The sequence below is a fragment of the Protopterus annectens genome, chromosome 16.part0 (genome assembly GCF_019279795.1).
Source record: "Protopterus annectens isolate FY-2018-M chromosome 16.part0, PAN1.0, whole genome shotgun sequence".
Taxonomy (NCBI): Eukaryota; Metazoa; Chordata; order Ceratodontiformes; family Protopteridae; genus Protopterus; species Protopterus annectens.
The window spans coordinates 41,439,877-41,454,060 of NC_056750.1; the positions used below are offsets into that span (position 1 = coordinate 41,439,877).

Consider the following 14,184-nt stretch of genomic DNA (forward strand, 5'->3'; position numbering starts at 1 on the left):
TGGGGGCAGCCCCTCACATGGGGGGTGCAGGGGGGCTTGCCCCCTGCTTATAGGAAGGGTAGGTGTGTGTGTTTGTTTTCTTGTGTTCGTGTGTGTTGTTTTGCTTTGTTGTAGTGTCAGGAGGTAAGTGTATTTGTGTTTGTATGTATGGTGTAGTGTTTTGTTGACGTTCGCAGTTTTGGTTTTCAGGTTTTTGTGGGTTTTCAGCTACATAGTCTGGAGATACTGAAATTCGATATTTCAGTATTTTGAGATTATAAAGTGAACAGAATAGCAGCACAGCATTCCTGAGAGGTATGATGCTGAAAATAATGTGGGGCAAAGAGAGCCATTCACATTTCATGTAGGTGTAGAGGTCCACAGAGTTCCTTCAGGGACAGTGATGGCAGTAAACAGGATGTAAAGGTAGCATGTTTTGCAGTAAACAGAAGAGCAGTACTCCAGACTGCTGGAAGGTACAGTAATGAAAGTGAAGAGAGGTTACTCCAGACTGCTGGAAGGTACAGTAATGAAAGTGAAGAGAGGTTACTCCAGACTGCTGGAAGGTACAGTAATGAAAGTGAAGAGAGGTTACTCCAGACTGCTGGAAGGTACAGTAATGAAAGTGAAGAGAGGTTACTCCAGACTGCTGGAAGGTACAGTAATGAAAGTGAAGAGAGGTTACTCCAGACTGCTGGAAGGTACAGTAATGAAAGTGAAGAGAGGTTACTCCAGACTGCTGGAAGATACAGTAATGAAAGTGAAGAGAGGTTAGTATGACATCATTTGTTACAAAGAGGAGGCTCGCTGGTCCATGATTTCTGACATACAGAATACTTGGGCTGATCAAACTAAAAGAATGTAAGATTGATTAACAGTTTTAGCAAAGATCTGTAGTGGAAATGAAGAGAAGGGATTGGAACGTTATTTGCAGTAGCTATGGATGCACTGCTTTGTTAATTTGTAAGTACTGCTGGGTACAATGCTGATAGTGAAGAAAGTGAAAGGCATTGCTCACAGAAGCAGACATGTAGTCACCCACGTGGTCTAACAAGAACAGCAGTGAGATAATGGTAATGCCCGTTAGCAGCAGTACATCTGATCGTAAGGAATTCAGGTTGTTGATAACAGCCCAGACCAACAGCTGCATGTCTTGATTTTAATAGACTGAATTATACTGTGGCAACAATAAGACTTTTATTAAAAGAATGAGCTATAGATAAAAGTAGGACGTGATTACTCATGCATCAATGTCAGAATGTTGGTATGTTGATTGATTTGCTATGAACTTATAATTTCATCAAAAAGTGACTAGAAATACATGAAGTATCAGGTTTAATAGATGCTTTAAGATACATTTGCATATGTATAACCAATTCTACTGCAGCAAGGTCCCTAAGTGTAGCTACTCCAGTTTTAGCATATTTACTTAGCACTGCCAGCAGAGCTAATAAAGGAATGAAGTTGTATTGTGCCTTTGACCAGTTCATTCTGAGAACATTCACCTACAACAGCCAAAACTGAAATAAATATCTGACTACAAACCATCACTTAATCTGCTCCTTTATTCTTTTCTCTCAAACACAGAAACAGGCGTGTATTTTTCTGTCTACTGCACATTTTCAGGTGTTCAGTGGCACATTCCTAGTTTAAGTCATTTGAGCTGCAGCTCATTGGAAGTTGGATTCTTTAAACCATGCAGGTACCTTCATTTAAACTCAGGTGTGTGCCTTCAGTCAGGGTTGGAGTGAGTAATTCCACAGTATGCCCAGAAGCTGGTGATGGCAGTACCCTGCTTTCTAAAGTACAGTTTTGTACCTACCATAAATGTAGATGTTCGAGTGTTCACCCTGCTGCAGTCATCACTCTTGGGTTATCCTGTCGTTAGGCAGTCCCGCAGTCGGCCGGATTTCCAAAGTCTTGGTCTGACGTTGGTTGCTGTCGCCTCATCCCTGACGTCAGTGCCTTCAGCTATAAGCAAATACATCAGAAAGGCATAGAAAAGATTTAGCCAGTAGATCAGAGGGGTTGGAGGGAGGGTAACCTGGAATGCAGCAGGGTGAACACTCGAAGATCTACATTTATGGTAGGTACAAAACTGTACTATGTTCATTGTGTTACCCTGCTGCAGTCATCACTCTTGGGTTGAGTCCCAAAGCTAAGGTAGGGTGGAGGCATCATAGAGGGTTAGTGGAGGCAATGAGGCCCTGCAGTACTGCAGTGGCGAAGCCTGCCCTGGACTTAGAATAAAGAGGTAAGTGATAGTGTTTGGTGAAGGTGTGTACAGACCTCCAAGTTACAACTTCTAAAATTTCCTTGGTAGGAAACCCCCTGAGAAAGGTTGTAGAGGTAGCTGTTGCCCTGGTAGAGTGGGATCTAATGGTAGGAGGAACTGGTTTCCCATGATGGGTATAGCAGAATCGTATGCAATTGCCTATCCATTTAGAAATGGTTTGCTTGGATATGGCCCTCCCTTGAGAAGCTGTAGCATAGGAAACAGAGCTAGTCAGTTTTTCTGAAAGCCTTAGTTTTATCCAAGTAGTAACAAAGCTGCCTGTGAATGTCCAAGGAATGCAGGAGTCTCTCACCCTTGTTCTGTGGATTGGGGAAGAAAGTGGGTAGGTGGATGGTTTGATTTAAAGCTACACTGGAAACCACATTAGGCATGAAGGAAGGATTAGTTCATAGAGAAACTGTCTTGATGAAAAATGAGGAAAGGTTCCACTGCCATAAGTGCCTGTAATTCTGAGACTCTCCTAGCAGAAGTTATTGCCAGGAGCAGGACAGTCTTTCAAGATAGGAACTGAAGGTCTGCAGAAAAATCTGGTTCAAAGGGAGGTAGCGTTAATTTTTCCAGAACAAAGTTGAGGTCCCATGTTGGTTTAGGGGCTCTTCTAGGTGGTCTAATGTTTTTTGCCCCTCTGAGGAACTGCCTTAGAAGAGGATTTGAAAATAAAGGTGGATTTGTGTCATAGTGAGCTGAAATAGCTGAAGCATGGATTTTAATTGAGGAGAAGGAAAGTCCTTTATGCAACATCTCAGCTAAATACTGCAGAATGTGAGGCATATGAGGCTGAGTTGTGTCTTGGCCTTTAGCTTGGTTCCAAGCACAAAACCTTTTCCATTTGTCCGAGTAAGCCTTCCTGGTGCTTGGTCTCCTGGCCTCTAGAATAACATCCAGTACTGCTTGTGAAAGAGGGGCTGGTGGGATGCTTAATTGATTTGCCATGCAGCCAGGTTTAAGGTTTTGATCTGGCTGTGTAGAATCTGCTTGTCTTGCTGCGTGAGTAAATGAGGTATTTGAGGCAATATCCATGGTGGGCTGTGAGCCATATTCTTCAATAGCGGGTACCAGTGCAATGCTGGCATGGCCAGTCTGGAGTTATGAGAATCAGTCGAGGTTTCTCCTTTTTGACCTTCAAAAAAGCCTTTGTGAGAAGAGGTAATGGAGGAAAGGCATATGCTGTCAGGTTTTCCCAACTGAAGGAGAGAGCGTCCACTTTCCAAGCTTGATGGTGGAATGTCCTTGTACAAAATGTTGTCAGCTGGTAGTTTTGAGGACTGGCAAACAGGTCTATATTTGGTAGACCCCATCTTTGAGTTATTGTAAATATTTGTGGGTCTAGCTTCCACTCGTGGGGATCTTTGATGTTTCTGCTTAGGTCGTCTGCCAATGTGTTTTTCTGTCCTGGCAGGAATTGAGCTTGTAACTGGACTTGGTAAGCCAGAGCTGTGTTCCATAAGATTATTGCTTGCCTGCAAAGAGGGTAGGAATGTGTGCCCCCTTGTTTGTTTATGTACCACATTACTGTGGTGTTGTCCGTCTTTATTGCAAGTTGTCCTGGATGTAACAGATCCTTGAAGGCTGTCAGAGCTTTCTGTACAGCTAGCATCTCTTTTTGATTTATGTGCGGATTTCTTTGATCTGCAGTCCATAGGCCTTGAATGCATTGCCCTGCCATGTGAGCCCCCCAGGCATAGTCTGAAGCATCTGTTGTGATAGTTTGCCTGGGTGGGGGCAAGGTGAAAGGCTGACCCTTGTTGAGGTGACATGCCTGTGTCCACCATATAAATTCCTGTTGAAGGCAGGGAATGAGAGATATCACTGTGTCCAAGTTGTGGCTGTGTTGAGGCCATATGCTTTTTAGGTACCACTGTAATTTCCTCATATGCAGTTTTGCAAATGGTATTATCAGAATGCAAGATGCCATGAAGCCCAAAGCCTGCAGAATTTTTCTTGTAGTTAATTGGGTCTTTGTTGCCACTGTCTTGAAATATTGAGTCAGTTGTAATTGCTTGTCTGGTGTAAGATAAGCCTTCTGGGACATTGTGTCCAAGCTGGCACCCAGGAATGTCATTTTTTGTGAGGGTACTAGTTTTGACTTCTTTTCATTTACTGTGTACCCCAGACAATTTAGTAGATGCTTCACAAAAGCCAGATGTTGTAAGAGAATGTCTTTTCTTTCTGCTTGGATGAGGCAGTCGTCCAGATATGGATATATTTGAATTCCTCTTTGTCTGCAGTATGCAATTACTGGTGCCAGGCATTTTGTGAATACTCTGGGTGCAGTAGATAAGCCAAAGGGCAGTGCAGAGAATTGATAATGGGTTGAACCTGCAATGAAACGGAGGTATCTTCTGCAACTTTGTCTGATAGGGACATGCAGGTATGCCTCCTTGAGGTCCAACGTTACCAGCCATGCTTCCTTGCCTAACATGGGAAGTAGCTGCTGTAGTGTTAGCATCTTGAATTTGGGAACTTGTAAATAAGTGTTTAGAATTGAAAGGTCCAGAATTGGTCTCCAAGCATTTTCTTTTCTGGATACTAGGAAGAGTCTTGAGTAAAATCCTTGGCCTTGCTCTTGAGTTGGTACCCTTTGAATGGCTCTCATGGCCATGAGAGCTGTAATTTGTTTTTGAGCCTCTGCCCTTTGATTTTGTGGCAGGTTTGGCATTCCTCTTTTTATTGGCAAGGTGTGAAAGTGGAATCTGTATCCTCGTAAAATTATGTCTGGGACCCATTTGTCCTTTGTGACCATGTGCCAGTTGTCTGCAAATAGTGCTAGTTTTCCCCCCAAGGGGGCTGACAAAAGAGCTTTGTTTGGCCAGCTGAGGTGCAAGTCATTGAGTTTGCCTTCTGGTGGGTTCAGACCTGTCTTCTCCTTCCTTCTGGGTTGGAGTGCCCCATTGGCGAGGCTTATACTGAGCTTGTGGTTGTCCTCTGCCCCTTGGGTGCCTGTATTTGCCCCTCTGAGACCTGTCAGTGGCTGGAAAGGACCAATTTTTTGTTGGCCAGTTTCTGCTGAAGCGAGGGGGTTGTACTTGTAGGAAGTCTTTGACTGTCTGCATTGATTTCGCCTTATCTTCCATTTTCTTTAAAACTTCTTCTGCTTTAACACCAAAAAGAACATCCTGCTGTAAGGGAGCATCTAGTAGTTTTGCTTTAACATGATCAGGCAGACTTTGCTCCTTTAACCAGGCATGCCTACGTATAACTGATCCAATGACAGCTGCTCTGCAGGAGGCCTCTAAAGAATCAAACCCACATTGTAAGGTATGTTTGCCCACTTGCTCGGTGGCGTGCAATAAATCCTGTACTTCTTTCAATTCAGATTGTTGGGGTAGGGTGGTTATCTTTTGTTTTAACTGAGAGATCAGAAATTGCTGATACTTAAGCATATGAAATTGACAGTTTAGTGCTCTCATAGCTAAAGTGGCTGAGGTGTAAACCTTTTTCCCCCATCTGTCTAGTGCTCTTGAATCCCTTTCAGAGGGTACTGGATTTTTAGCCATGGAAGCCTTAGCCCCCTTGGGACTCTGGGAGATAGTCTCTGGGTCAGCTACTGGGCTTTTGTAAAGGAATTTGTGGGAATCAGGTACTCTGTAGTATCTGTCAGGCTTGGTCGGGGCAGGAGGTAGAGAGTCAGGGTTGAAACTGTATTCTAAGTAGACATCATCCACAATGTCCAAAACAGGAGGGATGTCTAGAGGTCTGTGTTGGGGGAATAAAAGAAACTCTCTGAGCCTTTTCTTGGAATCAGAGTAATCCTGACCTTCCCAGTGAAAATGTTCCCGCATAGTGTGTAAAATTTCCCCAAAAGAGTAATCTTCTGGAGGGGAAGCTGAGGGAATAGAGTCCTCAGCATCAGAATCTTCATAAGGAGAGAAGGAATGGTCTTGGTCCTCAGAGGAATTCGAAGAAATACACAGTTGTTCAGAGGAAGCAGAATCTTCCTCTTGTCTAGGCCTTTTGTCAGGAGGAGGCTGTGAACCCCTGATAAGAGAAATCAAATCTTCAGCCATTTTGAGCATCTGTTTCTTAGGCATAGGGCCTTGAACAGGAGACTGAAGTAAAGCCTTTTTCGATTTAGAAGGAGTCTTCGACTTGGAAAATGTTTTGACTGTAAGAGTCGGTCTGAAAACGCCTTCAGAAACCGATGGCATATCAGAAGTACCAACGTCCTTGGAAAGTAAATCGTCGGAAGGGCCTGAAGTAAAAGGCTGCATCGGCCTAGTATATTCCATCAAAATATCTGTAGTGGTCTCAGGTTCCAGAACTGCGTGTTATAGTTAAATATTCTACCAAAAAAGTGTCGTGCAAAATCAAATCGTCTTTTAATAGTACGTTTATTAAATCTAGCACAAAAATGACAAGAAGTGACGTCGTGATCAGGGCCTAAGCAAGGTATGCAATAAGAATGAAAATCCTTATGAGGTATTTGCTTCCCACAAGAAATACAATTGTTAACTTTTTCTGACATCGGTCTGAGGCAAGAAAAGTTTCCCCAACAGGGTACTTGGCTTTATAGAAGACTTTGGTCTGAAATTCGAATTCGAAAATCTCAGGAGTTGGCCGACCGGCACTTGCGAACTGCTTCTGCTTCGGGCACCGCGCGGCAAGAAAGACTGAAGAAAATGGCGTCGGTTGCAATATATATATACCCCTGGCACACTGACGTCAGGGATGAGGCGACAGCAACCGACGTTGGACCAAGACTTTGGAAATCCGGCCGACTGCGGGACCGCCTGATGACAGGATAACCCAAGAGTGATGACTGCAGCAGGGTAACACGATGAACATCTTTCTAATTCATTCTTGTAAGCAGTGTAAACATTTCATAAGGTGCAGTAACATCTAACTAAAAAATGTTCAACGTTTTGACTTAGCTTTAGGCTCAGAGGTGTACCTGTTGATGGGTAGAGTTCATTATGCTTGGCAGAACCTTTTTACTTCATACCATAAAGCACAAATGCCCATTTACATGTAAAAATTAATTTGGCATTTCTTAATAGTACTCAATTGTATTTATTACTGCTTGGTGTAACTCATTCTAAGCCTTTTAGTTTAAGCACTTGGGCTTCAAACCAGTTGTTTTACATTAAGAAGGTTTGTGGTCTGCACTGTAGTGGCAGAACATGTAGCTTACATCCTTCTAAGTTGGGAACTGCTGATTGAGGGCTCAGTGTCTGTTATTCTAAAAGTGTATTAGTTCTGGTTTAAGCACTTGGGCTTCAGGCCAGTTATTTTACATTAAGAAGGTTCGTGGTCTGCACTCTTGTGGGAGGAGAGGCTGGACTCTGCCCTTCTGAGCTGGGAATTTCTGGTTAAAGGCTTATAGTGCCTGCATATTTGAACTGTTTCTTACTGAAATTGGTACACCTTGTTTGTTGTAGCATAGACTAGATCCAGGCCTGCTGAATCTAGCTTTGTTTGTATGCTTGTTGTTTGTTTGCTTGTTATTTCCCTGAAACGCTAATTCCACCTAAAACACGGCTTTTCAGTGCTTCTGTGGATCCCTAGTGATATCTGCATTGCTTACTGTACTTATTTCCTTGTTTCACTTGAAAGAAAGTTACTGTTTGTTGTTTTAAGTTACCTGTAACACATTGCATTTAAGTTACCTGGCACTTGCTCACTAAAGCAATTATATAAGTCAGCACTAAAAATTAAAAGAACTACACCCTCACAAACTCCCCTTGAGTACCTTGTTCCCCATTGGCCCTTTTTTTCAATTATAAAGGAATTCCCAATACTATTCTAGCATGTCCAAAGGTCAGTTGTAAATCTCCTCTCTAGTCCAGCTGGTGAATCTGGGAATCTTGAGGCAATGTTACAACTGCCTCATGTACACAGACAACCCTCTCCTCCTCCCAACAAATTCCAACACGTGAGAGATGCAACCATATAGCCAAACTGGAGGCTAAGCTCTCTCAACTCAGTACTGGCGTAACCAGTCAGGAGGAGAAGGAAACCACACTCACTACAATTCCAGTTTCACATAGACCTACCACGACAGCAAACCAAACACATAAACACACAAAAACATACTCGGAGGCTCTAAATAAAAATCTGCCTAAGCAGCAGAGACCTACAAAGCAGACACCCAAGCAACCGCTATCCCAAAACAAAACACGTGCAACACATAGCTCACAAAGCCAGTGTGCCGAACAGTCACAGCCCTTAAGGCTAAACAACACACCTGATACACTTGTAATAGGTGACTCTATCGTCAGGCACACTGACGTCCTGCTCACCAGGCTGAACAAGGAGAAGGTCACGGTGAGCTGCCTGTCAGGTGCTAGGATCCGCCACATAGCACAAGCACTCATGTCACTCCAAGGCAAGTACAAATATGACTCGGTAATTGTCCATGCTTGTGTGAATGACCTGAGATGTACCTCCCTGGACTACATGAAAAGAGACATAGAGGAGCTCTCTGAGCATGTAGCCCAGGCCGGTATGACCCTGACCTTGAGTAGCATCTTACCCTCACCAAGAATGATGTCACAATATGAAGACAAGATGATCAATTTCAACAACTGGCTTAAGTATTGGTGTCATTCAAAGGGGATCCAATGCCTGTCAGCCTGGGATGACATGCTCGACAATCCACGATGCTTCGCTAGGGACGGCTTGCACCTGTCACCCTGGGCTTTCGGATATTGGCAAAGGCTCTTGCTTCCCCCATAGTGCCTTTTTTAGGCAAGGCTCAAAAGACAAACCCACCTCCACAGGTATCACAAGGGATAAGAAACTAAGAGTAATGCTACTCAACGCCAGAAGTCTAAACCTCAAGATGCACACACTCGAAACTCTCCTTAGCATGGAGAACATCGATATCTGTGCAGTAACAGAAACCTGGTTCAAGGCTCCCGAGAGCACCCCAGCACTACCAGGTTATACCTCCTACCATGCTTTTCGGCTCCAAAACCTGGACCGAACCACAAAAGGAGGGGGAGTATCAATATTCGTCAAAGATACCCACACCTCCAGGTTGGTGGCACAGCACAAAGCATCAGAGACTATCCATGTGCAACTAACAGTGGGTAAAACTGTCTTCCAGTTTATAGCCTGCTACAGACCACCCTCCCAAACCCAGGAACCCCACTTGGCCTTCCTGAGAACACTGGAAAATATGAAGGTCTCTCCAAACACCATTATATTGGGCGACTTCAACTACCCAAACATAGACTGGGAGCATTACTCTAGCTCCAACACCCTAGCCCAAAGGTTCCTAGAATTTATAAACTCAAATGCTATGGAACAACTTGATACCACTCCCACAAGATTGGAAAACATACTGGACCTGATCATCACCAACATGGGGACTCTATGCTCAGACCAGAAGTGTATCCCTCACTGGTAAGATCAGACCATAAACTAATCTCACTGGATATTCACATCCCGACCCCACCCCCTGCCCAGAAAACCACAGTGAAAAACTTCTCTAAAGCAAATTTCACACTCCTGAAAACCGAGGTGGAATCCTTCAAAGCCCCTGAGCCTGTGGAAAATACGGCCCAGACCGCAGAATCCTTTATAAACGCATTCTGTGAATACCTTCAGGAATGCATGGATCATGCAATCCCAAATAAAACCAAGACTCAATCCTCCAAAGGCAGACGTCCTGTCTGGTGGACCCCAGCCATAAACAAACTATACAATAGAAGGAGGAAGCTACTACATGATAGAGAAAATCCCAAAAAGGGAAGGCATCTCTGATTAGTATTAGCAAAAACTACGGGCACTCATATAATCGTCTAAGGCCAGCTTCGAGAGAAAAATTGCACAGGACACTAAGGATAATCACAAGGCTTTCTTTAGTTATGTTAGGAACCTCAGTGGGAATTCCCAGATATGCTCAGAATTACTCCAAAATGACAAAAAATACATTGAACCCACAGACATTGCCAACATCCTAGCTGACAGGTTCAGGGCAAACGTCTCCTCCCACCCTCCCCACCAAAAGGGCAAATATCTATCCCAGCAGAGTGCTGCCCCCATGACATCTCAGATGCTCAGGTAAGAGCCGCCCTCTCCAAAGCAAAAAACACAGCATGAATGGGCTGCGTCCTACATGAACTCCAAGAAGAGCTAAACCCAAACATAAAACTACTGTTAAATCTCAGCCTTACTACAGGATATGCACCCAAAGAGTGGCGTACAGCAACAGTGGTCCCTCTCCACAAAGGCGGTGCCTCAACGGATATTGGAAACTATCGCCCCATAAGCCTGACTAGCTTGGTCTGCAAAGCTATGGAAAGGATCATCATGGACCTCATAAATAAAGATATTGGGGACCTACAGACACTGGATCCTACCCAGTTCGGCTTTGTTAAGGGCAGATCCTGCCTCTTAAACCTGGTTGATTTCTTTGAAACAGTCACCAAGGCCATTGACGAGGGGAAGGTGGTCCACACAGCCTACCTGGACCTCACAAAAGCCTTCGATACAATACCCCACTCCGGCATTATAGATAAGCTCACCAGCTTAAATATAAACCCCTATGTCACTAGATGGGTTGCAAACTGGCTCAAGGACAGAACACACATGGTTAGAATAGCTGGAGCCATGTCAGACTTCAAACCAGTTACAAGTGGCATCCCACAAGGCTCGGTCCTGGGACCTCTCTTGTTCGGTATATATTTCTCAGAGGTACAGGCCAACATGGAAGGACTGTGGCTGACCAAGTTCGCAGATGACTGCAAACTGGGCACCATAATCGACTCTCTAGCCAACACAAGCATCCTCCAAAAGGGCCTCATAGAAACAGACATCTGATGCCAGAGCCATGGCCTCAAGCTATACGCCAAAAAGTGTATAGTCATCGTGCCCACAAATTACCACATAGGTGGTAATCCATTAAGTACAGAAGAAGTAATTAGGGACCTGGGGACCCAAGTTGATTGCAATCTCTCATTTGACAACCACGTGGCCAAAGCGGTGAACCTCAGCACTGAAATAAATAGGACATGCCGGAGGGACAGATTCATAACCCAGAGGCTCCCTTCACTCTGGAATAAAATCCCAGTCCAGGTTAGGCAGAGTCCCTCATTGACTCTCTTCAAGAGGAATCTTGATGAGTGGATGGGAGATCGTAGGTTTACCCCGGGTATCACTTCTGTGTCACTGTTAGACAGAGGCACAGTATACTAACCTCGAAAAAGGGCATAGCAAAATAAATTTAAAATGGGTGTCGAAAGCCAAACACACTCTGGCTAGGCTTATAAATGCCCTAGGGCAGATAGCCTACTATGAACCTATGAACCTATGAAACCTCAGCTAGTTTTATCTTTTCTTATAGATCTCCAAACCCTTAATTTTTACCATGTACTTGTCCTCTCTAAAGTACAGTCATGTTTGCATATCCTGGAAAAATATACTCAGAAATTCCCACGTATTGACACTAGTATTATTGCTTTCACTGCTATAGTACATGAAGTTATTCTTTGCAGATTACCTCCTGCATGAAATCATTAGCACTGTACCATGCCATCATAGTTTGTTGCCATGACTGTGTGATGTCACAGTTATCTGTATTAGATCTTAGGTAGCAAGGCCTCAAATGCAGGTTAACTTATCAAGAACGAACATATATGGAAGCAAATTAATACATCAGCAACAGATAAAAAAAAAAAAAAAAAAAAAAGGCATAAACTTGTGTTTCAAGAAGATGGACAACTCTTTTCTTAGGACCATTTTAAATGAATTGATGTTTTTATACTAATCCTGTTTTATATAGGTCCCATGTGTTTCTAATAGCATAGTGCCTGTACTGCTACGAGTTTAATTTCAAGTAAAATCTGTTGGTGTAAAGGCAGGTTATTAATCGTATTTGCTCCTTTCTACATCTGGGATTGTAACACATCCTTTTGTTGAAAAGGTATTACCTTCTTAGACGATTTTGGTACTTCAGGGAAGAACTTTTGTTTAAATTTCTTTCCCCAGGAATTAAGCAAAAGATTAATATCATAAACGTAATACTTAAGTGTACAAATAAGCATGCTGACGTTTCGATTAAACTCTGCTCAGATCTGAGAAACATTCCTACATGACAAGGCACCCTAAATATTTTCTGTAGAGACTTTTAAGACTGACAGCTTGACATACTTAAATTATGTAGATTGTTAAAGGTAGAAACCACATTAGACAATGAGAAAGATGCGTGGGAGATTTTGAGTAGTGTACATACATTTAAAAGTCAAGTGTACATAATATGACTGTTGTAATCTTACCACTTAATAAGGTGAAATATCTGAGTGGGTAATTGTGGAAATGCACAAGGCAGCACTTATCTCAACAAACCGGATGGTTGAGAAGTTATGTTCTCCCAAAATTATGTGTATGTATCTCGTATGAGGCAACTTACAATTAAAAACATTCTGTTCCAGTTAGCAGACCTGCAAGCACTGTGTGTGTGTGTGTGTGTGTGTGTGTGTGTGTGTGTGTGTGTGTGTGTGTGTGTGTGTGTGTGTGTGTGTGTATATATATATATATATATGTGTGTGTGTGTGTGTGTGTGTGTATTGTGTATATATATATATATATATACACACACACACACACACACACACACACACACACACACACACACACACACACACACACACACACACACACTGGTTACTTCTGTGCTATTTATGCCTTAGCCTTTTGTATGTCTGAGTTCACAGATAAGTGTTCTGAACTATAAGCAAAATACAAACTTCTGTGTAAGCAATTCTGCATTACAGTTCCTCCTCAGAAATGACACAGATAATATCATTACGGAGTAATATGTCTACATGTTCCCACATAAATACAATCAAGTGAGCACTCATCAGTCATGTCAACACACTATACTCCATGTGAAAGACACACATTAACATATACTTAGCAACAGGAAGGAGTACTATGCAGAAAAAGACCATTGAAAACAGTTAAACAGTGAGAGTTTATCAGTACTATAGTAGGCATCCAGCTAAAATAACTTCCTATTTTCTAACTTGAGTAACAAAAAGTATATCAACATATAGACATTTTTCTGAATAGTCCATGTTGTTCAATGTTGTTTAGCTATGTAATTTCTTAACACTGATTAGCAGAATTTAGATTACCTGCTTCCATTGACGTTTGTTTGTTGCTATTCTTTTGCTGGGTAGAACTTCAGAAGTCTATGATACATCAACAGTCCTATTTTTTGTTTAAATTCTCATCAGCCTGTGTTTTACCAGTATATTTAAAATGTATTCTGTTAACCGTCAGGCAGATATCATACCAGTACTCTTTTTTAAGACTAGTGAACAGTGAAACACTTTCCCTTTATTAAGTTCTCTCAGAGGTGCCGAAGAGGTTTTATTAATAATTGACAGGGCTGTTTGCAGATGGCTAGGTAAACAAGGACACAGTACATGAGCAGTCACCGTCAGCCCAGGCAGTACCAGTATCACCCTGCCACTGACGGAGCAGAGACCAGGTGGGACGGGGAGTCTGGTACCATCCTCGTGGTGTGCATGTCACAGTTCGATAGCCTTGTCTTAAAATAAAGAGACTGACTAGCAGCGGCAGGAATGAACACATTGACCTCTGAACTGCAAATATGTTTCAAAGCCAAATCGTACTCAATTACAGTGATTAAGCTAGACTAGGAAGTTTGAGTAACGGTGAATGGATTATGTGCAGTTACATGGATCTCTATAGCTTGGTTCCAAAATGTGCTGCGCTATTTTTAATAGAAATTGAGAATACTATTTGGTTTGAATAAGCTGTTCCGATTCTTATATATTATTTTTTTCCTGGCCCAGACTTCCATTAGGAGACAGTGGAGAACTAGGGATGCAATAGAATATTACTTATCCGGAACAGTCTGCTTTAAGGAAGATACATTTTCTTCTTTATAATTAAATTCTACAGCTGCTTTTACAGGCTATGAAACCAAAGTGTTA

At 42.7% G+C, this 14,184-nt stretch overlaps 1 protein-coding gene across 2 annotated transcripts in view; it reads right to left on the bottom strand.

The window, feature by feature from the left end:
• The window catches only part of PRRT1B (proline rich transmembrane protein 1B), a 245,585-nt gene extending 231,993 nt beyond the window's left edge, over positions 1-13,592 (bottom strand). Inside the window, exon 1 of one of the 2 annotated variants that reach the window (XM_044057864.1) lies at positions 13,357-13,592. In XM_044057864.1, the coding sequence (XP_043913799.1) occupies positions 13,357-13,366 (10 nt within the window). In that variant the 5' untranslated portion in view covers positions 13,367-13,592. The remainder of the gene's footprint in view (positions 1-13,356) is intronic. The other variant, XM_044057865.1, reaches the window with a different exon arrangement.
• Positions 13,593-14,184: the final 592 nt, after the last annotated feature.